Source organism: Podarcis erhardii (genome assembly GCF_964252035.2).
Source record: "Podarcis erhardii genome assembly, chromosome: 6".
In the NCBI taxonomy this organism is placed as follows: Eukaryota; Metazoa; Chordata; class Lepidosauria; order Squamata; family Lacertidae; genus Podarcis; species Podarcis erhardii.
Window position 1 is genome coordinate 27,767,212 of NC_138510.1, and position 25,216 is coordinate 27,792,427.

The 25,216-nt window shown below is 45.2% G+C and overlaps 1 protein-coding gene across 2 annotated transcripts; it reads right to left on the reverse strand.

Annotated features, from left to right (window-relative positions):
- Nucleotides 1-476: 476 nt before the first annotated feature.
- MYBL2 (MYB proto-oncogene like 2) lies at nt 477-24,902 on the reverse strand. Of its 2 annotated transcripts, none has more exons than XM_081867703.1 (14): nt 24,665-24,902; nt 21,695-21,782; nt 20,521-20,589; nt 20,236-20,328; nt 18,707-18,927; nt 18,242-18,398; nt 17,501-17,773; nt 15,145-15,522; nt 14,367-14,506; nt 13,910-14,009; nt 12,680-12,793; nt 9,878-9,994; nt 3,877-4,005; nt 477-1,614 (listed from the first exon to the last, which is right to left on the reverse strand). In XM_081867703.1, exons 1-14 carry the CDS (start codon nt 24,682-24,684, stop codon nt 1,486-1,488), a joined length of 2,028 nt encoding a protein of 675 aa, XP_081723829.1. In that variant the 5' UTR covers nt 24,685-24,902; the 3' UTR covers nt 477-1,485. The 2 variants fall into 2 exon arrangements, with proteins under 2 accessions (XP_081723829.1, XP_081723828.1); XM_081867702.1 differs by having other exon boundaries at nt 3,877-4,026; nt 24,665-24,901.
- Between the last annotated feature and the right edge of the window lie 314 nt (nt 24,903-25,216).

Below are 25,216 nucleotides of genomic sequence, written 5' to 3' on the forward strand. Positions count from 1 at the left end.
TGGGGACCACAGCCAATCACCACTTCCAGCCTAGTGTACCTGTTTGATGCAGGCATTTGCTAACTTATTTGTCATTCATCTATATAGCTGTAAAAATGAAAGTGTGTTAAGTGGCTGTTAGCATACAGCGGATGGTTGGGAAGCATGGAAATCTGTGGTATCGGTCACCAATTTGCAATTCATTTTAGGCATCCAGAACTGATTCAGTTAACAATGCAGTTTTCACAATGTCTCCTTCTGCAAGATTCATCTGACAACACAACTCATGATATACCCAGGAAGAATACAAAGCCCCAGACAATGAAGTGCTGTGGAGTATACAACAAAGAACCACATTACTCTCTGGACTCTCTTGTTTCAGCTTAGGCCTGGTTAGTGAAGGCCATTAAAAGGAAAAGGTTGATACACTGAGGAAGATCTGTTTGAATTGCTTTCCCAGGGATTATATCAAACTAATCTGAAGCAAAGTGTCTATAACATGACTGAAGACAAGGACTGCAAGACAGAGACGTATCTTATCTAGGACACGCTTTCTCTCAAGGGGTATGGGCCAGACTTTCACTCACATGTGATTTACACAGATCTCTGCAAAAGCTCCTTTTACCATAGCAGTTGTGAAGCGATAAAGCCGATTAACTCTCCCAGCATTGAGCAGACCAGCTCGCTTTAAGCAGCCTGCGCCTTTCCTTATATCAGAGCTGGAGTCAAAAGATTGGCATCAGCACCATCTGGTGGACTTGGAAATATAAAATACTCAGAAGCAAATCACAACATCATATGCAACCTAGCAAGCAATAACAGATCAGGGTAAGAGGCAATGGTGTGCTGGAGTATCTTTGGAGGCAGTGATTTTGATATTCTTAAGACTGCAATACTCTGGAGAAGAGGTTTTGATGCCTACCTTTACATAGTGCAACAGACCACATCCCAGTTCACAGAGTTTGTCCAATCTAAAGAGCATATTGCAGACATTTCCAACTGCTAGCAGTTCTTCTTCCTTCCATCTCAATCCCTTTGCCCGTTACCATCCGACAAAAGTTCCAAAAGGGCCAGGTGGAACGGGCAGGGACTTTAAGCATAATTACACTTGAAGAAACTCAAAGAAAGCAAAACCAAGTCCAGAAGTCCAGGGCCTTCTCTTCCCCGTGAATTGATTCACTTCTCTTATGTCCCTCTTTGCAAACCAACTGATTCTTTTATCAAAATGAAAAGGGAGGTAGAGGTTTCTCAAGGGAAGTGAGAATGTCTCAGCTCAATTAATGCAGGGCTGTTGCCAAACTTAAAAAAAAAATAAAAATCTTTTCTGAACATTGTTTTCTATATCATGCTTAGAACCCAGAATTTAGAGCAATAAATCAAAACAAGGACATCTATGGTAGAGCTCAGCAGTCATAAAGAAGGAGCTGGTATGAGAATGCCATTCCAGGTTCGGTTCTCTTCCTCTCCCTCCCTCCACCCATGGCTACAAGAGTTTACAAGAGTTCTTCAAGATAAGATTAATGTCCGTGATGTGTGGTTCTGTTTCAACACGCCCAAGACCTGTCGAGCTTTGTCCTGCATGATCAGCTGGTCTTTAGAACCACCACAAGCCACTGTTTTCCAAGCACTGGACATCTAAGGAAGAGAAGAGAAGAGAAAAGAAAGTAAGCACACTTTTGGGGAAAGCTTCTTGATGCAATTTTGTAAATTAGCCTCTCACTCAGGAGTCAGAATTGGCTCAGGTGAACCCATAGGGAAGCATTTGTAAAAAGTTGAGAATGAGCCCCCCAAATTCTCACTGACCATTCATGTGCTACAAATAACTTAAATGCATAGAGTACTAGTAATTTTGGGGGTGGATTTACTTGAAAGGCTTCAGTGGGTTTAAGCCATGTAATGTATACTATCCCATTAGGTAAGTTTTGTTAGAGCAGGGTTTCCCAAAGTTGGGTCTCCAGCTGTTGTTGGACTACAACTCCTATCGTTCCTAACTAGCAGGACCAGTGTTTTTGAACTGTAGTCAAAAAACAGCTGGAGGCCCAAGTCTGGGAAACGCTGCAAGGGCTTTTCACTGCACAATGGAGCTTCCTCTCCATCTCCTCTCCCCGCATGCCCCCTAAATCCTTTAAGAACATAAGAGCCTGCTGGATCAGGCCAGTGGCCCATCTAGTCCAGCATCCTGTTCCCACAGTGGCCAACCAGATGCCTGTGGGAAGCCTGTGAGCAAGGACACTCTGCCCACCTGTGATTCGCAGCAGCTGGTATTCAGAGGCATAGTGCCTCTGGCAGCGGAGGCCGAACATAGCCATCTCTAATCCTCTTGTAAAGCCATACAATTCCATGGGTATCACTGCCTCCAGTGGGAAGCAATTCCATAGTTTTAACTGTTCTGGGAGTTCCAGCAACCTTGCAGAACAGACAGGGTAGGGCACTAGGGATGCATAAGTTCTGCTGTGCAAACTGAAATTCTTACGTTAATGGAACTGCTTTGTTGGATACGTTGCCCTATATTGATAGCCCTAATTATGTGTTTCTTGGGAGCCCAAGTTCCAATAGCCACATTCACTTGCCCACCCCATCCCCACCCCCACCCCACCAAAGGCATGATTTTAGACGCCAGTGCTGTATCTCTACCTTCGCTGTCTCCAAAGCAGGCTCTTTGTTGTTATAAGGCTGCATACTTTACGCACACGCACGCACACGCACACACACACACACACACACACACACACACAATCTGAATTCTGAAAAGCAATCCTGAATTCCGAACAAACTGCACGATTTCTTCAAAGAAGGAAGTTCACTCATTTTGGATCATATTTTCAGAGGCACAGCCTGCCAGGCAAGGAGTTGTACAGCTTACTCAAGTGTTGAACAGGGTGAGAGTTGGGATAGGGAAGCAGGAGGGGGCAAGCAGTGTTCAAGTGCATACTCTTAACAGGCTGAGGTCCCAAATTCAGCCCCAAACATCTCCAGCTAAAAAGGACCCTCTGATAAAAGGAATAAATGGATAAATGGATTGACCAAGTATAAGGCAACTTCCTGCATTCCTAAGACCCATTCCCTGAATATTATGCATTAACTGCTGTAGCAATGCCATCAAAGATTAGTGACTGAAAATCTCAAGACCATTAAAAATAAGTCAGTCAGGTGACTGGGCAAAACCACATTTGCAGAATGACAACCACAATTGCATCTGGCAGTGGTCACCTGTGGTTAACCCCAGTGGCACCACTCCAAAAAGCAGGGAACCCAAAGACTCATACTGCTGGAGTCAGTGTCACAATTGAGGCTACAAGTTATCGATTTGCTGTGAAATTTCAGGTGCCTCACCACAAACTTTTAAGCAGCTCCTATGCCCATCAATTCAAGAAAACAACTTTTCAGCAAGGTTAGAAGAAGGCTCACACAAAATACCATGGTAAATAATATTGATGGAACCTGGGACTGGAGGATAATCTCTCTCTCTCTCCCCAACCCCACTTGATTCTTTATCAACAGAATTTTGTTTTAAAAACTCGGCCCACTTATTTATAACCTAGATTCTGGGCTCAAATTTAAGTGAGTCTACTCTGAGTAAAGGTCTGTTGAACACCACCCTCCATAGGTGATTTTGTTTTAAAGTTTGTACACAACAATATGGGAAATAGTTACTAAGCAGACTCTAGTCAAATGATGGGAAAATTAACCATCACAACTCTTCATAAACTCCATAATGGACCTTAATTCATTTAAGAAATGCAAAATCATTAACAGGCGTACAATCATGTTGCCTGGCACTTGAGCAAGGCACAACATTCACAAAGCTCATGGAGATGGCAGGTTCTGGTACTGCAAGTCTCTCAGATCCTCCATAACTGTGGCACCTGCAAAGTTTCCCCAATGGACTGTGCTTACCAGAGGAGGTGGTCTGAATTTGCTTTGGATTCTCTTGGAAGACGGGGCCTTCTCTGCCTTCACATGCACAAACCCCCTGTTGAGCAAGCTGCTGTCATTCCTGCTGCTTGACAAAGAGAGGTTTAGGGACTGCGGAAGGAAGTTCACAGACTGCAATCAACCAAAGGGAAAAACGAAAGTTACAACCAATGGCATTCCTGAGATTAACCTGCTTCGTTTCCCTCCCAAATCCTCTTTTTAGAAAAAGGAGGCGGCGGCAGGCAAAGAAGCAAATATTTAATGTAATCAAGTTTCTCTTATCTTTCTGTCACAGTGCAAGTTTCCTAGAGAGAAAAAGGACTTTGTAATCAATCACTGGGGCAGCGATCAGAACAATAAGCCTGATAGCCTAATGCAATGCAGTCTAGCATCATATTTGGCAGTGGCTCTCCGTGACTAAGAAACTCCGTAACTATTACTGTGGAATAATGGAAAAACTCAACCTTTGGCGTTACTCCACATTTAATTGTCATGGACACTAGCCGGCAAGGAGGTTAGGCAACACGGCTGATGGATAACAGTATCGTGCGTATTGTTCCAATTGCTGCACAAATGAGTCCTAGAACAAGGGCAATTTCCCCCCCAAAAAACCCATAACCATTTACATCATGATGGAAGGGTAAGAGATAGGGTTGCCTGCTGGTCACAGAAAACAATAGCTTCTATGGACTCCCAATGGTTTCAACTTTCTCGTCACAATGCGTGTGGAGAAATACTTGAACGTTTTTGGCAGGTTAGAAGCTGGGTATCTCAGCAAATTGTGCTGTCTGTGTTGATTGGACTTGAGCCTGGCTCTTATACAGCCCCTTGGTAAGTCCAGGAGAGGCAGTGTGAGACTCCTCCCACACCATGTAGTGTGTCGTGTGAACAGTGGTGTGGGTAGAAGAGGAATGGTGGCCACAGGCAACTGCAGCTACAGGATGTTTTGAGAGCAGGAGCAACATCATCTGCCGGAGCACCAGGATAACGGACAGACCTTTCTTGCACTGGCAAGCGAACAAGGCAAAAAACAAGGTTTTCAAGTTTTACGGTGGAAATCGGGAGGAAAATAATTGAGCAGAATACTGTCCTTGGATGGGGTTCCTGAAACGTGCTTGCAATTTAAATGCCAACACTTATTTGCAAGGTTGCTTCCATTTTAATTAAAAGCTAAAGGTTGCAATTCAGCAGGCTATAGTGCTTTGGTTAAATCTCAGTGTTTTAAGAAGTTTAACCTGTACAATCAGGAGTACTGCATTCGATGGAGCATACAGTGGTGCCCCGCAAGACGAATGCCTCGCAAGACGAGAAACTCGCTAGACGAAAGGGTTTTCCGTTTTTCGAGGTGCTTCGCAACACGATTTTCCCTATGGGTTTGCTTCGCAAGACGAAAACGTCTTGCGGGTTTGCTTCCTTTTTCTTAAAGCCGTTAATACCCGGGGAATCCGCGCTCCGCAAGACGAAAAAATCGCAAGACGAAGCAACTCACGGAACGAATTAATTTCGTCTTGCGAGGCACCACTGTATTCCCAGGTAATTCTGCACAGGGCACAAGTCATACAACTCCAACATGCTAACCACTACACCTGCCTTTGCCAGCTCACTATCCTATGACTGACAGCTGACCCTAATAAGCTGGGGGGGTGTGTTGTTTTTAAAGTATCTCAGGATTCTGTTAACAGGCCTGCTGCCCAAGTTTACCCAGTGAATTCATGACCAAGCTGGAGCAGCCAGGTCTCCCATCCTCCAAGAATCATAAATGTGAAAGTCAACATTTCTGTAAATGTTACACAAATGAGAGGGTGTATTGCACTGTAACACTTCAGAGTTCATCTTATTTGAGGGTGGAGAGAGCAATATTTTTAAAAAAAATTCTGACTCACCAACCTAGAAGTTATATGCAAGTGTTTTCAGGGAGCATTCAATATAAAATGTCCTACTTGGTCTTAAGTGGTACAAATCCAAAATTCCAATCCCTGTTTCTATGAAATGTGCAGTATGCTTGTTAAGATGTTTAAACTACAGTGGTGCCTCGCAAGACGAAATTAATTCGTTCCGCGAGTCTCTTCGTCTTGCGGTTTTTTCGTCTTGCGAAGCACGGCTATTAGCGGCTTAGCGCTATTAGTGGCTTAGAAAAGGGGGGGGGGAGGGAAAAAACTCGCAAGAACTCGCAAGACGTTTTCGTCTTGCAAAGCAAGCCCACAGGGAAATTCATCTTGTGAAGCACCTCAAAAACGGAAAACTCTTTCGTCTAGCGAGTTTTTCATCTTGCGAGGCATTCGTCTTGCGGGGCACCACTGTATAATACTTAAGCACACAGCCAGGATTAAATATAACTGAACTCAATGGGATATGTATTTATGAGAAAACACGCATATATACATAAATCAGAAGCACACAAAACAAGTTCCACCTAAGGGCACAGTTGGGCAACAATGCATATGGATTCATCAGAGGTAGTCAACATAATAATAATAATAATAATAATAATAATAATAATAATAATTTTTATTTATACCCCGCCCTCCCCAGCCAAGGCCGGGCTCAGAGCGGCTTACAAGCAATAATAAAAATAAGATGAATGATTACAACTTAAAAACAAAATTAAAATACAACATTAAAATATTGAAATATTAAAATTTAGCCTCATCGCAGGAGGAGAAGGAAAGGAAAAAAGAAAGAGAGGGAGGGAATCAAATTGGTTCCAAGCCAAAGACCAGGCGGAACAACTCTGTCTTACAGGCCCTGCGGAAAGAAATCAGATCCTGCAAGGCCCTGGTCTCATGAGGCAGAGCGTTCCACCAGTCCAGAGCCAGAGTTGAAAAGGCCCTGGCTCTGGTTGAAGCCAATCTAACTTCCTTAGGGCCCGGGACCACTAGGGTGTTGCTATTTATGGACCTTGAGGCTCTCCGTGGGGCATACCGAGAGAGGCGGTCCCGTAGGTACGAGGGTCCTAGGCCGTGAAGGGCTTTAAAGATCAAAAGCAGCACCTTAAATCTGACCCTGTACTCTACCGAGAGCCAGTGCAGTTTGAAAAGCACTGGGTGAATATGCTCCCATGGCAGAGACCCCGTGAGGAGCCTCGCTGCAGCATTCTGCACCCTCTGGAGTTTCTGGGTCAGCTTCAAGGGCAGCCCCGCGTAGAGCGAATTACAGTAGTCAAGCCTGGAGATGACCGTCGCATGGATCACTGTGGCCAAGTCAGGGCGGGAAAGGTAATGACACGCTGCAGATGTTCCTGGACTCCAGACTCCCATCAGCCCCAGCCAAAATGGCCAATGATTAGGAATAATGTGAGTTGTAGTTCAAAAGATTTGGAAGGCATCATATTAGCCCCTTACTATAGGGACTCGGGTGGTGCTATGGATTAAACCACAGAGCCTAGGACTTGCCAATCAGAAGGTCGGTGGTTCGAATCCCTGCGACGGGGTGAGCTCCCGTTGCTCGGTCCCTGCTCCTGCCAACCTAGCAGTTCGAAAGCGCATAAAAATGCAAGTAGATAAATAGGTACCACTCCAGCAGGAAGGTAAACGGCGTTTCTGTGCGCTGCTCTGGTTCGCCAGCAGCGGCTTAGTCATGCTGGCCACATGACCTGGAAGCTGTACGCCGGCTCCCTTGGCCAATAAAGCGAGATGAGTGCCGCAACCCCAGAGTCGGTCACGACTGGAACTAATGGTCAGGGGCCCCTTTACCTTTACCTTACTATAGATGTTAACGTAATTCAGTGGTACCTTGGTTCCCGAACTGCTTAGTTGAGGAACAAATCGGCTCCCGGACAATGCAAACCCAGAAGTGTGTATCCCAGTTTGTGAACATTTTTCGGAAGCTGAACATCTGATGCGGCTTCCGCTTGAGTGCAGGAAGCTCCTGCAGCCAATCAGAAGCCGCACCTTGGTTTTTCAACGGTTTCAGGAGTCGAACGGACACCCGGAATGGATTAAGTTCAAGAACCAAGGTTCCACTGTAAACATGTCACAAGGAAACGGGTTGGCTTTACCAACTTCCAAAGTGTCCTTTTTTTCAGCACCATTCCTAGACTTGCTTCATCTTATTTTCTCTCTCTCTCTTGCATTTCCCCCCATTTCCCCACTTCTTATGAGCCAATCGCCCAGCAGATTTTTACCACCCTTTTTACCTGAAACAACCTGATCCTCTTGTTGGCAGACTGCCACGGCATGGTCACTAAAAGCAGCAAGGGCCAAATGCAGCCTTGCTGCGACTCTACAGAGGTTAACCGTTTTACAGCATGCATGAGAAAAGCCGTAGCCTGCCAGTTTGTACTGCTGCACAAGTGCACCCCGTTAGCAAGCAAAACATTGATTATTGTATCAGAATTAATGAGGGTCAAACATTCAACAATTGTTTTTAAAAGCCATATGGGATTTGTCTCGATTAAAAACAAACCTAGATTTCCAAGGCAATTCATTAGCGTGGACAGGCAAGTCACTAACATGCCTCTTGCAGAAATGAGTGCCACCAAGGGTGGCCTCACAAGGAAACCGTTCATTTGAATTTCCAGATTCTAGTACTGAAGGCACTTGCAATGCACTAAGCAAATGTCTCTGAAATGAGTCAGCCTGGCTGCTCCCACCTGTTAGCGAAGTCAAAGTAGAAATCCCTGGGGTCCTAATGAGCTGCTGGTTCCACCTCCCCTTTACTTCACTTTCATTGATTCTGGCTGATTTTTTTTAAGTAATCCTTGGAATCTCCAGTGTTTGCCCTTTCTTTTCCCCTAGCAACCAGAATGCAGTGTTCCTGTGGTAGGGTCATCTGAGATCAGGTACTCCCTAGAACTTGTTTTCTGTGAATAAGTGTGGGTGAATGTTCAAGAATCCCCTCCTTAAAGGGCAAATCTAAGTTGTGAAAACTCTGCAAATAGGCTTAGACTGTGCAGAAGCTAAAGACCAGGCCCTCTTTAAGAATTCACTTTGGTTTAGGATTGGCATTGGAGAAAACAGGGTTCTTGTGCCTTTCACAGTTGTACTCCTTATGCTGGTCTGTGACCATAATAAAGTTCATTCATTCATTCAGTTGTACTTTCCACAATCCAGAAAAGGAGGAGCAATAATTACTGTACAGTGGTACCTCGGGTTAAATACGCTTCAAGTTACATACGCTTCAGGTTACAGACTCCGCTAACCCAGAAATAGTGCTTCAGGTTAAGAATTTTGCTTCAGGATGAGAACAGAAATTGTGCTTCGGCGGTGCGGCGGCAACAGGAGGCCCCATTAGCTAAAGTGGTGCTTCAGGTTAAGAACCGTTTCAGGTTAAGAACGGACCTCCAGAACGAATTAAGTATTTAACCCAAGGTACCACTGTACTCTCTTAATATCCCCAAGGAAGCCATTTTTTTGGTTGGCACCCTCACTACTGTCTCGAAATTCAAACTGTGACCACTGGTCCACACATCTGGGCAATCAAAGCCCAGTACAGCCTACTTTGACTTGAAGCAGCTCTTGAAAATCTCCAACAGATGTTTTTTCTCTGACCGACTACAAGGAATTCAACTTAAGACATTTTGTATTCAAATACACTACCACTGAGCTATGGCCTGCCTCAGTGCATATCCATTGCCACAAAAAAAATATGGAGGCATCCAAAAGCCAAACTAGACGCCTTGTTTAGTTTGTTCCTCACTGAAATACACCCAAGGGTGGGGGGCAGATTTGATTCTGGTAGCGCTGGTGCAGAATGGGGGACTTAACCCTCTTTCCAATCAAAATGGGTTTCTCCCGTTTTGTGGGAAGCAAGCATCCACTTCTCTGATGAAACCTGCAGTCCACTGTGGTTGCATTCTGGCAAAAGTAACACAAACACCTGTGAGATATTTGTCCCAAGTCTCATATAGTTTGGCCTGTTCCAAGCTTTTTTATTCAGAACAATGAGGACCAGATACTTGTGGTTTTTAAAAATGATCTTAAAGAGTTTCTAGTTACTAAATCTACTCCCCACTATCACCACCACCCATCTGATTACAACTCACCTGAGATCTTTTGAAGCAAACAGGTTTGGCCGTGGTGGAAACTGTCAGCTTCAAGTCTTCATCCACAATGTCAAGGGCTAAAGATTTCCTGACCTTCTTAATGGGACTCCTGTGCATCTGGAAAAACAAGAGAATATTTAAGACCCAACAAAAAACAGAAGGCAACAATTTGGGGATGCATTGTATACTAATTTTAGAACAAAGGGAAAGCTTCATGGGGCACCAGTAAGTTATGGAGAATGAATTCATTTGAGCACACTTGACAGCTGTCAGGAAGACTCCATACTACTATCTCTGCAGTTACATAGGAACAAAGGAATCTGCCTTCTACAAAGTCAGACAATTGCTTCATCTAATGTAGGACTATCTACACCATGAGTGAGGAACCTTCCGCCCTCCAGGTGCTGCTGGACCACAACTCCCATCATCCCTGACCATTGACCACGCTCACTGAGAATGATGGGAGTTGTAATCTGGCAACATCTGGAGGGCCACTGGTTCCCCAGCCCAGACTGAGTGGCAGTGGCTCTCCAGAGTTTCAGACAGGAGTCTCTTTGCGCCTTACGTAGATATGTGAGTGATTAAACGTGGGCCCTTCTGCGCGAAAATCAGTGGTGCTCTACCACTGAGCTATAGCCTTTCACCATAATGATGTACAAACTGGCAGACCGCATACATGCATTGGCTGTTATGACTGCAGCTCCAGGGAATTACAGAACTAGCTTCAAGCCATACCCAATACTGCCGGTGCAAAGCTGGATTGGTTAGCTGCAATACCTATGGACAAAATATCATGCTTGTGGACAAATACAAATTGAGAAAGAATTGCATCCTTTTAGAGCCTGGGAAAGAGAATCATGCTGTGAATGTCATCGAATCATAGAGTTGGAAGAGACCACAAGGGCCATCGAGCCCAACCCCCTGCCAAGCAGGAAACACCATCAGAGCACTCCTGACATATGGTTGTCAAGCCTCCGCTTAAAGACCTCCAAAGAAGGAGACTCCACCACACTCCTTGGCAGCAAATTCCACTGTCGAACAGCTCTTACTGTCAGGAAGTTCTTCCTAATGTTTAGGTGGAATCTTCTTTCTTGTAGTTTGGAACCATTGCTCCGTGTCCGCTTCTCTGGAGCAGCAGAAAACAACCTTTCTCCCTCCTCTATGTGACATCCTTTTATATATTTGAACATGGCTATCATATCACCCCTTAACCTCCTCTTCTCCAGGCTAAACATGCCCAGCTCTCTTAGCCGTTCCTCATAAGGCATCGTTTCCAGGCCTTTGACCATTTTGGTTGCCCTCCTCTGGACACGTTCCCGTTTGTCAGTGTCCTTCTTGAACTGTGGTGCCCAGAACTGGACACAGTACTCCAGGTGAGGTCTGACCAGAGCAGAATACAGTGGCACTATTACTTCCCTTGATCTAGATGCTATACTTCTATTGATGCAGCCCAGAATTGCATTGGCTTTTTTAGCTGCTGCGTCACACTGTTGGCTCATGTCAAGTTTGTGGTCAACCAAGACACCTAGATCCTTTTCACATGTACTGCTCTCAAGCCAGGTGTCACCCATCTTGTATTTGTGCCTCTCATATTTTTTTGCCCAAGTGCAATAATTTACATTTCTCCCTGTTAAAATTCATCTTGTTTGTTTTGGCCCAGTTCTCTAATCTGTCAAGGTCGTTTTGAAGTGTGATCCTGTCCTCTGGGGTGTTAGCCACCCCTCCCAGTTTGGTATCATCTGCAAATTTGATCAGGATGCCCTTGAGTCCATCATCCAAGTCGTTGATAAAGATGTTGAATAAGACCGGGCCCAAGACAGAACCCTGTGGCACCCCACTAGTCACTCTTCTCCAGGATGAAGAGGAACCATTGATGAGCACCCTTTGGGTTCGGTCAGTCAGCCAGTTACAAATCCACTGAGTGGTAGCATAGTCAAGACCGCATTTCACCAGCTTCTTTACAAGAATATCATGGGGCACCTTGTCAAATGCCTTGCTGAAATCAAGGTAGGCTACATCCACTGCGTTCCCTTCATCTACCAGGCTTGTAATTCTGTCAAAAAACGAGATCAGGTTCGTCTGACATGACTTATTTTTCAGAAATCCATGCTGACTATTGGTGATCACAGCATTCCTTTCTAGGTGCTCACAGACTGTTTGCTTAATGATCTGCTCCAGAATCTTCCCTGGTATTGATGTCAGACTGACTGGGCGGTAATTATTTGGGTCCTCTCTTTTCCCCTTTCTGAAAATAGGGACAACATTTGCCCTCCTCCAGTCTGCCGGGACTTCGCCTGTTCTCCAGGAATTCTCAAAGATGACTGCCAGTGGTTCTGAGATCACATCTGCCAGTTCTTTTAAAGCACACTTTATTTTTTTGGGGGGGGGGGCAGCCAACACTGTTAGCAAATGCTCAGCATTCTGGATGCATCAAATTCCTGCAGAATCTTATTGGTCCCAATGACCTAGCCTGCTCTTACATACTTGAGCAGTTATCTCACTTATCCAGTACTGGTCCTCATGTAGTCAGAATGGCTCTATGCACACGCAAGAGGGAGCTCTCAGAAGGCTTGGAGCAACTCTGCAGTTTGCAGAAGTACCAAAAGTATTTAGAAACTATATAGTCCTTGAGAGGAACCCACCTACTCCCGGGAAAAACACCTCAGTGAGGAGTTAGCCTGCTCAATGGGCACTGAATGCCGACTGAAGGTTTGATGAGCAGGGGATAAACCCTAAAGCGAAGCACTCCACACTGCACCATTTTCCTGCAGATCATGCTTGTACAATATACAAGATACTTACACCCTGTTTCCTCTTCTGTCTCTCTGGCTTCACATCATCTTCTATGATCAGCTCAATACCAGCCTCGCTCCGTAGTACTTCTTTCAAATCCTCTTCCAGGTTAGGCGTTTGAGGCTGGCGTTAGGGATGCAGGAGGAAGAGAAAAAGTTGTGCTTTTAGACTTTCCATCATGAACAATATATGTGGCCAGTACAGGCCAAGAACATAAAATTGTTTCGTAGCCACTGTGCAGATCTCCATCATAGATGAAGGCTCTTTCTGGTAGCACACAAAAGTCTGTGTCTCTAAACTGGCTCTTAGCTAACCTGACCTGGAAGAACTCACATGGCACACTTCTCTTAGGACTAATGTTTCCCCAAGAACACCTACATGCTCAAAGACAGTGGGAAAGCCCATCATGCAGCTTTGAGGAAAGAGCTGTGCGTCTGCAACACTGCAAGAGCCTTAGAACTATTGGAGCACAATAGCCTCCGGATATTTATCCTCCTTACGAAGAACCAAAAAAAGGTGGCAAGATCAAGTCCCCGTAACCTTATTACACAGCTTGACTGATATGGCATCCATAGCCATTTAGGGAAAAATAAAAATAAGGAAATTGCACATCTAAAAATAAGGAAATTGCACGATTCCTTAATAGAGAAAAATACAATAAAATGCCAGCCTTAAAGTGCTTGGGCTTGCTGAGAGCCGTAATGAAACTGAAAGCTGCTGTTTTGGACCTACTTTGTTAATCTATATAAAAAAAATCAACAGACAAGCTGAACACCATCTCACAGGCCAAAAAACCTGACAGGTTGAATCTAGCCTACAGTCTAGAAATCTGCTCTCTTAATTTTCATGTGAAGCATCATTTCATTCTATACTAATGTAAGGATATTTCTGCTGAATGCTGGCTTGGTGTTTTTGCTTAAGATGGGGGACTTGGTCCAGAATTATAGCACTGTGGTCCCAGCAGTAGAAGCACATTGGGATGCAATACAGGTAGGATGCACAAAACAGCTATAATAAATTAAATATCAACAACAACAACAACAACAACAATAATAATAATAATACCCCGCCCATCTGGCTGGGTCCCCCCAGCCACTCTGGGCGGCTTCCAACAAAACACTAAAATACAATAACCTGTTAAACATTAAAAGCTTCCCTAAACAGGGCTGCCTTTAGATGTCTTCTAAAAGTTTGGTACAGCACGTGCGCGCGCACACACACACACACACAAATACATACCAAAGGTCTTATTGGTCCGTACTTCTCCAGAGCATTCTTGAAAGGTGTGGGTGTATGAGGTGTATTGTCCGTGATGTACTTCTGATCAGGTGTCACAAATCTGAAAGCACAGAAGAGGAGAGGTTTGCTGCAGGAATTTTTAGGTCTTATAGATTTCGTAACTTGTCGATTAACTGTTGTATTCTAATTCCTCCTTGATTGTAAGCTACCCAGACAACACTGTTACTGGGAAGCATACCAGCAATATAAACAGATATCCAAACAATTAAAAAATACCAGCTCACATGCTCTTCCTTGAAGGAAGGTCAGTGGGATTTGCATGGAACAGACAGTGGTCCCTCATGCCCAAGACCACAACACTGTAGCTTCACTGGTGTCACTGTACTCCCAGCACTGAACACTAGGCCCAGACATATCTGTGAAGCTGGAGTGAGAGTGAGGGGAAGAAAATACTTACACTGAGTTTTTCTGAAGCAACGGTGTCTTGTCTCTGTGTAGCGGGGTAGTCACTATCACTTTCTGGCTGCACACAGGAGTGGAAGTTAAAGATGGGTTCTCAAGGTCAAGAGTGTCTTGCTTGGTCCAAAAATTCAGGAACTGCCAAAGAAAGGAAATTAGAACAGTTGACACACATCAGCTGAATTGGATTAAGTAACAGATTGTTTTTCAAATCTATTTCAGCTTTGACTGGCGATTCCTGAGCCCTTGATTTTACATTTTCAGTATAATATGACCAAGGACAGTTTTCCATGTTGTAAACACCTGGCCATAAGGAAGCATGGGAGGCTGTGCCTTCCTCCACCACAAGTGGCTGAAACTGTGGTCAAGTAGGTCCAAGACCTGTAAATCATGTCTGGAGAATGAGGGTTTAAAGCAGTCTGTGTTATCTCTGACAAAAGTCATGCGACCAGGACACCCTGATCTTTCTTGGATAAAGGTCTTCCAAGCTATATACTTAAATATGGAAGTGTAGGAAGAGTATCTAACATGACTTTAAAAAAAAATACAGTAAGAAAGCAGGCTCTAAAGCAAATTTTGTGTTTCTGTCTGGTTCCCATTGATTTTACCAACTCAAGTGAGCAATCTCCATATAAAAGCCATGTGAGCTCCAGTGAACCATTAATAAATGGGAGGACATCACTCAAGAATAAAAGGGTGATTTGCAGAAGATAAAATGTCATGCATGAAGGCAACCACTGACTCACTCTTGCTGCCCACTCTTTGCACCTCCATACCTGGGAAGGGGAGAATGGCAGCGTCTTGACAGGGGTGCTCTTAGGCGTCATGCTGTTGCAGGAGTCCTGGAAAGAGAGGTTGCCACTGGTCCACCCTTCTGGAACAGGAGAGAGTGCGACTTTCCTCTTCTTCTGCCGCTTAAGAACAGAAGGTGGTGTACCAAAGCTCATGTCCGTGCAAGGGGAGATGGGGATGAGCTCGCCTTTGCTGCCTTTGCTCAGGTCCGAAATGGTGTGGCCATCCAAACGGTACTCTGTCACATTCTGCGAGGTTGAGGAGGGCTTGAGGGATGGTTGCCTATCTGGGCTGCTGCTGTTACTTGTAGACAGGTAGTCAGGGAGGTCAAATTGAAACAGATCACACCAACCATCTGGGTCCTGCCAGAATAGGAAGTTCAGAAAGTTTGGGAGGATAAAAATGCAGACAAAGAACGTGGCAGGGCAGAACAGGTGGCAGAATAACTTGGCACAAGTAGATTTGAGCAACTACAATGCATACCAAATGCACAAGCTACATATTGGAACCTTAGGCCTTGGATAAGGAGCAAGTTATTTTCACCCATTCAAATCCATGAAGAAAAGCTAACTTAACGTCTAACTTAAGTCTTCTTGATTTGAATGGGAACTAAGTGCAAAAAACCTGTGCCACAATCCTCTACACACTTTGCTTGAAAAATCAGTACCCAACACTGGGGAAAAATGCAGCATAGCTGGGTTTCGTTTTACATATACAGTGGTGCCCCGCAAGACGAACGCCTCGCAAGACGGAAAACCCGCTAGACGAAAGGGTTTTCCGTTTTGGAGGCGCTTCGCAAAACAAATTTCCCTATGGGCTTGCTTCGCAAGATGAAAATGTATTGCGAGTTCCTGTGGTTTTTTTTTCCTCCCCCCCCTTTTCCTAAGCCCTAAGTCGCTTATCAGCTGATCTGCTGATAAGCCGCTTATCAGCTGATCCGCTAAAAGCCACTAAACCGCTAATAGCGCTAATCCGCTAAGCTGTCAATGGGCTTGCTTCGCAAGACAAAAAACCCGCTATACGAAGAGCCTCACGGAACGGATTAATTTCGTCTTGCGAGGCACCACTGTAATGGCAGGACAGTTTTAAATTGTCTCAGTCACAAATACTAAAAATCAGTAGTAAACTGGAGGGAGGGAAAGTGCTTCCAAGAACATTAAAGGATCCCTGCTGGATCAGACCAAATGGATATCCAATAACCATTCTGTTCCCCACAGTGGCCAATGGAAGGCTTATGGAAGGCCTGCACGCAGGACATGACTGCAACACCAACCTCCTGCTCATGTTCCCCAGCCGCTTCTGAGATTGGAAGTAGCATCCAGCCACCATGACTAGTAGACACTTATAGCCTTTATCCTCCATGAATTTGCCTAACCCGCCTCTATAGTGGCTATGGCCCCATGGCATGAAGAAAAACTCCATAGTTTAACTATGTGCTGTCTGCCCTAAACCTGCCACCCCATTCAGCATCAATGGATGGCCCCACACTCATGAAAAGGGAAGAAAATTCTCTTTTGCTGCACCAAGCATAGTTTTTTCACATCTCAGCTACGACCGCCCTTACTGTGCCAATTCCCTGCCGATAAGGTGGGGAGGGGATTGTTTGTGCTGCTATTTGAATGCTTTGTATTTTATTGTTAGTCACTGTTGCAGTGATGATCAACTTGAGATGTTTGTTGGCCCTATTGATATTGGTGTTTTAATTGTGTTGTAGCTGTAAGAGCAGTGGTTCCCAATTGGGGGTCTCCATAACCCACCCAGGAGGTTCACAGCACCATTCCCATAACAAAAACTACCATAGAGATATCAAAATTTTCAAAAGTAGGGCATCCAAGGCTTGGCTTTTGCAAAAAACCAGCACTTTGATAATAGGGAACCACTGTTACAGCATTTTCTTGAAACGTTATATTTTATTCTGCATGTTGCTGTGAGCTGCTTTGAGCATGGCTTTACCAAGAAGAAGAAGCATACAGTGGTACCTCGGGTTACAAACACCTCGGGTTACAGACTCTGCTAAACCGGAAGTAGTACCTCAGGATGAGAACAGAAATTTTACCTCAGGATGAGAACAGAAGTTTTACCTCCGGATGAGAACAGAAATCACGTGGCGGCGGCAGCGGGAGGCCCCATTAGCTAAAGTGGTACCTCAGGTTAAGAACAGTTTCAGGTTAAGAAAGGACCTCCGGAATGAATTAAGTTCGTAACCAGAGGTACCACTGTACAAATAAACTTGATGGTGATTATGATCATAGCAAAAAAGAGCCTATGATGAGCAAAGCCTACATGCAAACTCCTCATCCCTGAACGTACTACGGAAATAAACATCAATCCACTTCTTACAGATTCAATCATGTCCAGAGCTTCTGTAATAGCTGGGGCCGTAGAGGTACACAAATAACTGCCTGCTTCAACCACCCATGTGTACTGAGATGAGCCTTCCTTCAGGTCACTGTCAGGCGCTGTGTTTTCTGATGCTCCCGCGATACTGTCGTCCGCCAGGCTTTCTGGGAGTTGCTCAGGAGGCAGCTTTGGCAGGCCAACAGATTCTTCATCCATAGCTACCTCCTGCTTTATTTCCAAGGCCTGAACAGGCCAGTCTGTCAACAAGGTTTGCTGTGGAAAGCAAATGAGGATTTGTGTGACTACTACACAACAACAATAAAAGCAAATCAAGTACACGACTGCACTCAAAGAGCATCAAGGCTGCAAAATCAGGTACTAAAATCAGGAGCCAATGTCCAACACAGTATTCGGCAGTGCTAAACTGCCCTTCACAGTAAAAGAACAAAGTCATGAAACATTTCCGAAGAATCTAAATGAGGCTGCAATCCAAACCCCACAGACCAGTTCTTGATATATGAGGGATTATGCCGTTTGGATCCCTGAATAAAAAATGAATGGATTCTGCAAGATGTTTTACAAATGTAAAACCGAAGTTTGCAACCTTATTCCAACGTACCAAAAAAAAGGCAGATTAATTTAAGGCCGTATAGAATATTGTGACACTATCACCTGGAAGTTTGCCTAAATATATTCTCTGTTTAATAAAGTTTTCAGAGACATAAAAATGCTTTGCAATACCTGGCTTTCGACTTCTTGTGCAGTTCGGCTTTCCTTTCCTTCCACCTCCACCAGGAGATAGAGGGGCTTAGAGTCTTTTGCTTCGCTAAGAAAACCTCCTGTTTCCACCTTCCTTTTGATTGTGGAATTCCAGTGGTTTTTCACAGCATTGTCTGTCCTGTAAAGCAGAAAGCGCACACACATCACTGAAAAGTGAATCACAAGAGGAGAAGCATCCTAGGAACAGACGAAGCTGCCTTGGGCCAAGTCAGGCCATTGATTGGTCCATCTAGCGTAATAATGTCTACCCTGATTGGCAGTGATTCTCCAGAGTGCTAGACAGGGCTTTCTCCAGGCACCAGGGGTTGAACCTGGGATCTTCTGCATGCAAAGAAGATGGCCACCCACCAACCTCCTCCATTTTCTTGTTTGATAGATCCATCCCAGTATGGGACAGAAGAATGCAAAGGTCCATAAGGAACCTACCTCCCAGGCAGCAACTTCGCAATTTCGGCCCAGCGGTTCCCCAGAACCTTGTGAGCCTCACAAATGATACGGTCTTCTTCCTCTGTCCACGATGACTTTTTCACCTCCGGGTTCAGGTGGTTGTGCCAGCGTTCTCTACACTGCTTGCCCAGCCGGCCTTTCAAGTGCTTGGCTATGAGCGTCCATTGCTTTGTGCCATACTTCTTCACTAATTCAGTGACCTCATAAGGGGGGAAAGGACAAATTGTTATTCACTGTGTGATCACGGTGGCAGACTCCATCCTCGCTGTGCATTAAAGGGAAAAGGGAAAGGACCCCTGGACGGTTAAGTCCAGTCAAAGGCGACTACGGGGTTGCAGCGCTCATCTCGCTTTCAGGCCGAGGGAGCCAGCGTTTGTCCATAAGACAGTTTTCCAGGTCATGTGGCCAGCATGACTAAACCACTTCTGGCACAACGAAACACTGTGACAGAAGCCAGTGCACACGGAAACTCCATTTACCTTCCCGCCGCAGTGGTACCTATTTATCTACTTGCACTGGCTTGCTATTTATCTACTTGCACTGGCATGCTTTTGAACTGCTAGGTTGGCAGGAGCTGGGACAGAGCAACAGGAGCTCACCCCATCGTGGGGATTCGAACCGCCAACCTTCTGATCAGCAAGCCCAAGAGGCTCAGTGGTTAAGAACACAGCACCACCTGCATCCCTCTTCACTGTGCATATGTTCAACTCTATCATTCTATGATTCTAGCCAGAAGAAAAATTCTTCTGAGTTCAGTGCAAGAGTGTAGGATTCAACTGAATAGCTGCAGGGAGCCTGTGCATGTGCAATTACATGCAAAGGGCTCTCTCAATAAACCTGGGTAGCTTGCAAAAGCAGAGCTCCTGACTGGGTTGAGAATATCCAATGTGTGTAGTTGTGTGTGTGTAGACTCCATGAAGCCATTTAATTGTGGGAGGGGGGTGTAGATCTCACCATCCCACACCACAGTGCTGCTCAACAGAGTTACATGGAGACAATAATATGAGCTTATTTGCTTGCTACCCTATTAATACATTTCTGTTTCACAATTGCCCAACTTAACAGCCATTAGCGTAAGGTAACTCATGTTCGATTTCTACCGAGCAACCAGAATTACCTTTCCCCAAGGACAGTGCAATGGCTGCATGGAGTGTACAAGCAAACGTTACCAAGTTACTAAAAGTGCAAGCCTATTTCGAAGGAACTTACTCCCTCGTAAAAGCACACAGGACTGCAACCTTAGGATAGCAGCTGATGGGGGAGAGTTAAGACAGCATGGTGCTTGTGTGTTTTTAAGGAGGATATTTAAGAATTAAACCAGTCTTACCAGAAAGCTGCTAGGGTTAGGAATCTGTACCACGGACAAATTAGACCCTGTATTTGATAGATGAAGAGTGGCAGCCAATACTGCAGAATCTTTCAAATACTGGGATTCTAGAGAGATTCTACCTGCAAGATGGAATTCCAATTTCTTCAACTATAAGAGACACATGTTGAGAAATAGTTACCTTCTGATCTTCTTGTTTCGTCCAAGGACCTTTAACCAGGACAGGGTTTAGCACCCGAAGCCAGCGATATTGACACTGCTGCTCAGTGCGGTTCTATGAGCAAACGTAAATAAGTACATGTTAAGTGAAGATTGATAAGGCAGGCATAAAGAGAAACCAAAAGTATCAGGCAGAGAGATTTTTTTTAAACTAGCAGCTTGATCTTTTGCAACTCTGTCATACCCCTCTCTGCTCCAAAACACCCCACCAGCAAAACCTTCCACTCTGTTGAAAAACTCCACTTACAGGAAACTGACTTGCTAGGAACTTCCAGTCATGTCCAAACTGTGTCACCAGGGAATTCAAGAGCTCATCCTGCAAAAAAGCAAAGCCATCAGCTTTGGCACACAAGTAACATATACAGTATGTTGTTTCATTACCTAAATTATGTACAGTGGTGCCTCGCAAGACGAAAAGAATCCGTTCCGCGAGTCTCTTCGTCTAGCGGTTTTCTCGTCTTGCGAAGCAAGCCCACTGACGGCTTAGCGGATTATAGCAGCTTATCGGCTTAGCGGATAAGCGGCTTAGAAAAAGGGGGGGGAGGGGAAAAAACCCGCAGGAACTCGCAAGACATTTTCGTCTTGCGAAGCAAGCCCATAGGAAATTCGTTTGCGAAGCACCTCCAAAACGGAAAACTCTTTCGTCTAGCGAGTTTTCCGTCTTGCGAGGCATTCGTCTTGCGGGGCACCACTGTATTTCAGGAACAAAAGAATGGAATTTACCAAAACAGAAGTTTGTGACACCATGACACCATGAGATACAGCATGGCAAGGAAAGGAACAGAGGTTTGACCTTCAACACAGCATTCCAGCTACTTCTATGTGCCACCCAAAAAACAGAGCTGCTAGCTAGAAACTAGGTCTTGTGTTGCACTCTAAAGCAGCAAGGTGCTATAGCGAAAAGCAGGATGAACTGGGTAGCTCCATCTTATTTGTCAGGGACAGAATGCCTATTTCGCAGTTGCTCCAGGAGCCTCTCCTAATGGCACAATAGCTAAGATGGTGATAAAGGCTCGATCTTTAACAAGATATACACACACACACAAGTCCATTGGTTCATATTTTCCCCCACTCAGTTTGGCCAATTTGGGACAAGTAATGCTATATGTATTCCAACAATTTGACATGCAATACTTTAAGCACAGAACTTTGGCCTCCAGAGAATGTCTGGGCTTGTTTGCATTTAAAAGCAAGTTTCTAGTCCTCATGAAAGTAGGGAAAGCAGCAGGAGAGAAGAGGGGAACATGGCTGGAATAGGCAAATTATGTATTCCATTCCCATTTTATTTCTTTATTGGATGCATATACAAGGACTTCTGTAAGGATTTTCGAAGTAGCACATATTGCATGTCAGCAAAGCATTTTCCATTCAGCTAAGCTCCCCAAGGCCACACCCCCTACTTTCCTCAACACATCACATACCTCTTCACGCGACCACTTGACTTTGCATCTGTTATCCCGCCGTTCAGATGCATCTGAATCTTGGTAATGCAGTTGATCTTGCTCTTCACTATTGCAAACAAAATTTAAAAGCAAATGGGAAAAGGGAGCATGTAAGTATCTTGCTTTACAGATTTTTAATTGCCCCCCAATATTCTACCACCGACTAGAATCTCCAGCCCATACCTCAGAACCCATTGAAACAATACAAAGAAGAAAGATAGGTAGATAGATAAAAACAAATACTTAAACTTCCTTCATTGTGAACACTGCATCTGCTGGTTTGCTACTGGGACAGGTTCAAGGCACTTGTGGTAATTCACAAAGTCCTAAACAACTTGGGGACAAAGTAGTTGAAGGACTGGACTCCTTATGCTCTACCTCGATCTCCAAGATCTTCTGCACCCATGAGGTTCAGCTGAACTTCACTGGGGTTGAGGCTTTAGTGTGGCAGGCCCTGCCTTATAGAACTTGCTACCTGCAGAATCACAGAACTATAGAATTGTAGCGTTGGTCCAACCTCTACAATGCAGGAATCTTTTTGCCCAACATGGGGCTCAAATCCAGTACCCTGAGATTAAGTGTCTGAGCTATCGATCCTTCAGCAGTAACCACCCAGGCCTGCTTTTACGTAAACTTCTGAAAACTGTACTATTGTTTGGACAGGCCGCTGCAACATGAATTTCCCCTTTTACCCAATCAGTACTGATGTTTTTGACTGTTTTTACTGTAAATTTTGTACCTTCATGGAAAGGACGGATTACAAACACTTCAATAAGTAAATTAAATTAAAAATAAGTGGCCTTAAGCGTGTGCCCTCATAAGACATTTAGTGGGAGTTACTAGAAAGTAAGGAGAGTTCAGAATTGCAGCTTTAGACGGAAATAAAAGGTTAAGAAACAGAGAAGAACAAGCAATGGGAGAGAAGGCTCCATATATAATTTCATATGTTATTTCAAAACCACTGATTCCGTTTGCAAATCCGGCTGCTGTCCTGATCTTTGGAATTGTCTCCCTCTGGAGACAGCACAAGACATTGTTATTCCAACATATTTTTGGTAGCCAGAGTTTTAGTAGAACAGTCACCGTATGACTCACCAAGTCACTATATGACTCGCCCAAGTCCTCAAGATCAAGTGGTATATACACCCAACCAAATAAACTAAATTAAAACACCACCGATACGGCTAGGTAAAAACATCATCCAATCTCTCAGCCAGTTAGAATATTCATGAATATTTTTACTGAAGGATTCAAAAAGATCCCTGCACAAATATTCCTAGTGGGCAAAGCGGCTTAGGCCAGAGCTGGGAAGTTCAAGAGCCTCAGATGTTGTTGGGCTACAACTCCCTCACTCCTGACCATTGGCCTCGCTGGCTGGGGTTAATGGGAACTGGAGGCCAACCCACGTCCTTGGGCCACAGGTTCCACATCCCTAAGGTAAAGGTAAAGGGACCCCTGACCATTAGGTCCAGTCGTGACCTACTCTGTGGTTGCGGCGCTCATCTCGCTTTATTGGCCGAGGGAGCCGGCGTACATGTGGCCTGCATGACTAAGCCGCTTCTGGCGAACCAGAGCAGCGCACGGAAACGCCGTTTACCTTCCTGCTGGAGCGGTACCTATTTATCTACTTGCACTTTGACATGCTTTTGAACTGCTAGGCTGGCAGGAGCAGGGACCGAACAACAGGAGCTCACCCTGTCACCGGGATTCGAACTGCCGACCTTCTGATTGGCAAGTCCTAGGCTCTGTGATTTAACCCACAGCACCATCCGCGTCCTTCCACATCCAGGCATCTAGGCCACTTACATGCGCAGAGCTTATTTAGAATGTTAGACTAGACCAGGGTCCAAATTCCCCCTCAACCATGATGGCTGGTCTCCCAGCCTAATGCACCTCACAGGTAACTTGCTGTGCGGCTCAACAGGGAAAGGGGAGATCCATGCACACCATTTTAAACACCTTGGAAAAAAATGTGAGCTATTAACACAACACCAAATAATATAAGTAATGCCATGCTGTCTTTCACACATCATCGTTGCTGTTGTTTAGTCGTGTCTGACTCTTCGTGACTCCATGGACCAGAGCACGCCAGGCACTCCTGCCTTCCACTGCCTCCCGCACCTTGGTCAAACTCACAGCAACCTAAATGGCCAGAACATTCCCAGCAGTCTCCTCACAGATACAGTGTGTCTACTCAGAAGTAAGCGCTATTGAATTCAGTGGGGCCTACCGCCCAGTAAAGTGAGTTTAGGATGCAGCCATAAGCCATGATTTTTCACAGCTTTCCCAACTACCCCCACCTGGTAGCTGGATGGACCTGGCAGTCCTCATATAACAACCATTAGGTCCACCATCCAGGCAATCCCAATTCAAGTCTTTGCCAGCTCGTTATCAGTTCCTCTACTTGCTTTAGCACCAGAAGGCCTCTAAACAAGATGGGGGGGGGGGTCCCGCTCCAGACTGTGGCCCACGATCCCTTTCATAACCGAACTGGTCTTCCTTGCAGAAGGATTAGCTTAATACTAATAATGATGATGGAAAAAAAGGAGAAAATAGATCACTAGGGAAAGCAGAGTGACGCTCTTCCTTTCTCCCTCCCGCACCGCTTGGCGCAAAAAAGAGCTAAGTTCCTCTCCCCGCCCTTGCAAATTCACGCGGGCCATTTTAAGCCCATTTAAAGCAGCTTTAAGCAGCTTTCTCCCTTTCAGATCGCGGCAAATAAATCATCCGCGATATAATTTTACAGATCTATCCCTGTGCATGCTCCACTACCGTGGACGGTGAGTCAATCAGTTGGGGGGGGGGGAAGGGTGCGGGGAGAGGAGAGAAAGGAAAAGAAAACAGGCGGGGAACAGATTTCCCACCACCTTTCCAACCCATCCTAAACGATGCCTCCAAAAACAGCTGCAATATTCTCTTTTCCCGCCCCCCGCCTCAAATGCAACTCACCAGCGAGCCCTGCGAGACATCCTGCCTTTTCCCCCTCTGCGTTCAAATCATGCGATGGCCAAAAATAATTAAAAAAAAACTTCCAAAACAACAGAAAAGGCTACCAGAACTTGGAGGGGGGTTGGGGAGACGGATGCCGCTAAAGGACCCCCTCTGAATAGCGCGCGCGCGCAAGCCAGGCTGCTGCTACTGCAGCAACTGCAGCTCCGTGGCTGGCGCCCGCCCGGGACTCCGAAAAGCACTTTCCTATCTCGCGCCAACTCCGCCCCAGCCAGCCACCTTTTCCGGCGGAGTGACGCTGCGCGCGCGCGAGGCTGACGACACACAGGGTATTCTTGGGAGGGAAAAAGAGGAGGCGGAGGAAGAAGAAGAAGTGGGAAGGGCAAAAATAAAAATTAAAAAAAAAAATGGCGCGCGCGGGCAAGTTGCAGCTTTGTATACTGTATTATCTCTGTATCTATAAAGTTTTTATTTTCCTTTTCAAAGGAGAAAGCCGCTCCAAATCTAAGAAGGTAAATTTGGTGTTGCGACACTGCAGCAAGCAATGAAGAA

Bases quoted from the DNA above. Each gene is read 5' to 3' on its own strand.
- MYBL2 (XM_081867702.1), bottom strand. From the start codon at position 24,684: ATGTCTCGCAGGGCTCGCTG. The intron at 21,783-24,664 runs GTGAGTTGCATT...TGTTTGCAATAG, and splicing joins ATGTCTCGCAGGGCTCGCTG to TGAAGAGCAAGATCAACTGC. The intron at 18,928-20,235 runs GTAACTATTTCT...CCCCCTTATGAG, and splicing joins CGAAACAAGAAGATCAGAAG to GTCACTGAATTAGTGAAGAA.